The sequence below is a fragment of the Arachis stenosperma genome, chromosome 7 (genome assembly GCF_014773155.1).
Source record: "Arachis stenosperma cultivar V10309 chromosome 7, arast.V10309.gnm1.PFL2, whole genome shotgun sequence".
Classification (NCBI taxonomy): domain Eukaryota; kingdom Viridiplantae; phylum Streptophyta; class Magnoliopsida; order Fabales; family Fabaceae; genus Arachis; species Arachis stenosperma.
Genome location: NC_080383.1, coordinates 71,135,688 through 71,137,996, shown reverse-complemented (window position 1 = coordinate 71,137,996; position 2,309 = coordinate 71,135,688). Strand labels below are relative to the sequence as shown.

Below are 2,309 nucleotides of genomic sequence, written 5' to 3'. Positions count from 1 at the left end.
CTTATTTGGAAGTTGATTTCACCTGATTTCTAGAATGGTGTTGCAATCATTTTATCATGAATATATTTATGAAGAAGGAGCATAATTCTATAAAATCTGATTTGCTCATAATTCTATCATCGTACCGAAACCGAAGCAAACACCTATATATATATATATATATATATATATATATATATAGTATTTGTTTTATGTTTAACAATTGCTAAAAGAATAAAATCGTGGAACACAAAATCAAGCTTTTCAAAGGCACATGAAGCATAGCAGCATAAGCAAAACTAGCTCTGTATTGTTTTCAATGGTGCCTTCATAGTTACGAAGCAAAACTGCAAAAATCATGCTAACATATCTCAAGCCATTTTTCTATGTACATCTTAATAAACAGATTGAAATTGAACCCAAAATAATAATAGTAAATAATAACAATAGGCATCAGTTGAATTTACACTATGGGCATGGAACCTAATCCTTCCATTGCATGAGGATGACCTTTGCATAGAAGCCGGACCTATGTACAAACATTCTTCAATTGAAGAACCACGCTTTGTTTCACATCCTTTTGATTCATTCCTAACCACATTCTGCAACTCTGTCACCATCTTCTATATGATCTGCCGTGTGAATTTCAGGTTCTGAATTCGCTACAATCTCCGTTTGTATCTCATCAGTCGGAATCCCACGAACCTGAATTTGATCAATGAGTACCTGGGAAGAAACACTATGACATGTATCGAAATCCACTCGCTCCTTCGAATTCGATTCCTCACTGAATCTTCCTTCAATTTCAACTAACTCGCTGACCTCTCCTGCTCCAGGACTGTTTTCCATGTCGAAATTAGTAAACATATTATCGCTGCTTAATCCACCCTCGATTCTCGATTCCTCTTGATTCGGATTCCTTCTAAAACTGTTACCACTACCACCGTTTTCTTGACCCACTGAGATCGAATTTGAAATTCCTGTTTCAGAATTTGCATTGTTGTTAGAAACAATACGAGCTCGGCAAAGAGGACAATTTGTATGAGAGCGTAGCCACGTGTCAATACACGGAATGTGAAAAGCGTGACTACACTTGGGCAAGAGCCTCAATGTTTCCCCTTCTTGAAACTCGTTCAAGCAAACAGAGCACTCTATTCCTTCAATCAAACCGTCGTCCTTTCTGTACCGGCAAGCGGTTATAGAATTTATAACGGATTGTTGCAAACCAACCGTGGCTATTAGCCACACCGGATGATCAATTTGGTTTTCATTGACAAACTCGTCGTCCGACTGCGTGCGGACGGAGCCGTTGTCGAGCCTCCGCCTGCACCAGGCGGCGTAGCACTTAAGTTTCACGACGTATAGACAGATGAGAAGGAAAATGACAGAGAATAACGATATGAGGATGATTAAGTAGGAGGAGATGTGGTTGCCGGAGTGGTCAGAAATGGTGGAAGAAGGTGGTGGTGGTGGTGAAAAATAGTAGTCAGGGTAATTGGTGTAACAGTTGTACGGACATGCAGGGTCACATAACCCAGAACAATCTTGGGTTTGGTTTGTTTGTGCTGGGAAGAGCTTTCTGTGTTTCCATGCCATCGGAGAGTGCTTTAACAAAGCGCAATTAGAGAAAGGAAATGATGAATAACTGGGATGTTGGTGAGAAGAGAAGCTTATTTGGATTTTTATTAAATGAGAAGGACTGGTTTGGTTTTTAATTTATTTTATTTCATTTATTTAATTTTTAGTTTGTGTTGTTTTACTGTCTCTTTCGGAAGATTAGTGGACTCTGAAGTCTGATGATGTGTTGTTTGTTGTGTTTGGTAATCGATAACGAGTTTGAAACTTGAAAGAACCTACATGGCTACATGCTGCTCCTTCTTCCCTCTTTATTTATATTCTTTATATTTTAAGTTGGATTGATTGTTTTACACGTAATAATAAAACTCAAAAGCTTTTAAATATATTGGTATATCGGTGTTTTATTGAATTTTAATGATTGATTTTAATTATATATTTAATATATATTTTTTATAATTTAACATCAACAATTAAAAATTATTGAGATATTAGTATACTGATAAATTTAAATATTTTTCTAAAAAAAAAAACTTAGGTTGTTCAGGTATCATTGTGTGTCGAAATCCACTTTTTTTTTTTTTAATTCTTGCAGTTTCATTAAAAAAAATTGTTTGCTTTATTTTGAAATAATCCTCTTAATATTTTGATACCTAAAAGTTAAAAAAGTATCCCTCTCCAAAGTCCTAACAACCGAGAAACTAATCTTTCTGTAACTTTTGGTTTGGAGAGACGAAGAGAAGGAATGGAAGACA

The 2,309-nt window shown here is 35.8% G+C and overlaps 1 protein-coding gene across 1 annotated transcript; it reads right to left on the bottom strand.

The window, feature by feature from the left end:
- Positions 1-287: 287 nt before the first annotated feature.
- On the bottom strand, positions 288-1,642 carry LOC130941727 (RING-H2 finger protein ATL54-like). Its single transcript, XM_057870306.1, has one exon. It carries the CDS (start codon positions 1,573-1,575, stop codon positions 571-573), a length of 1,005 nt encoding a protein of 334 aa, XP_057726289.1. The 5' UTR covers positions 1,576-1,642; the 3' UTR covers positions 288-570.
- Between the last annotated feature and the right edge of the window lie 667 nt (positions 1,643-2,309).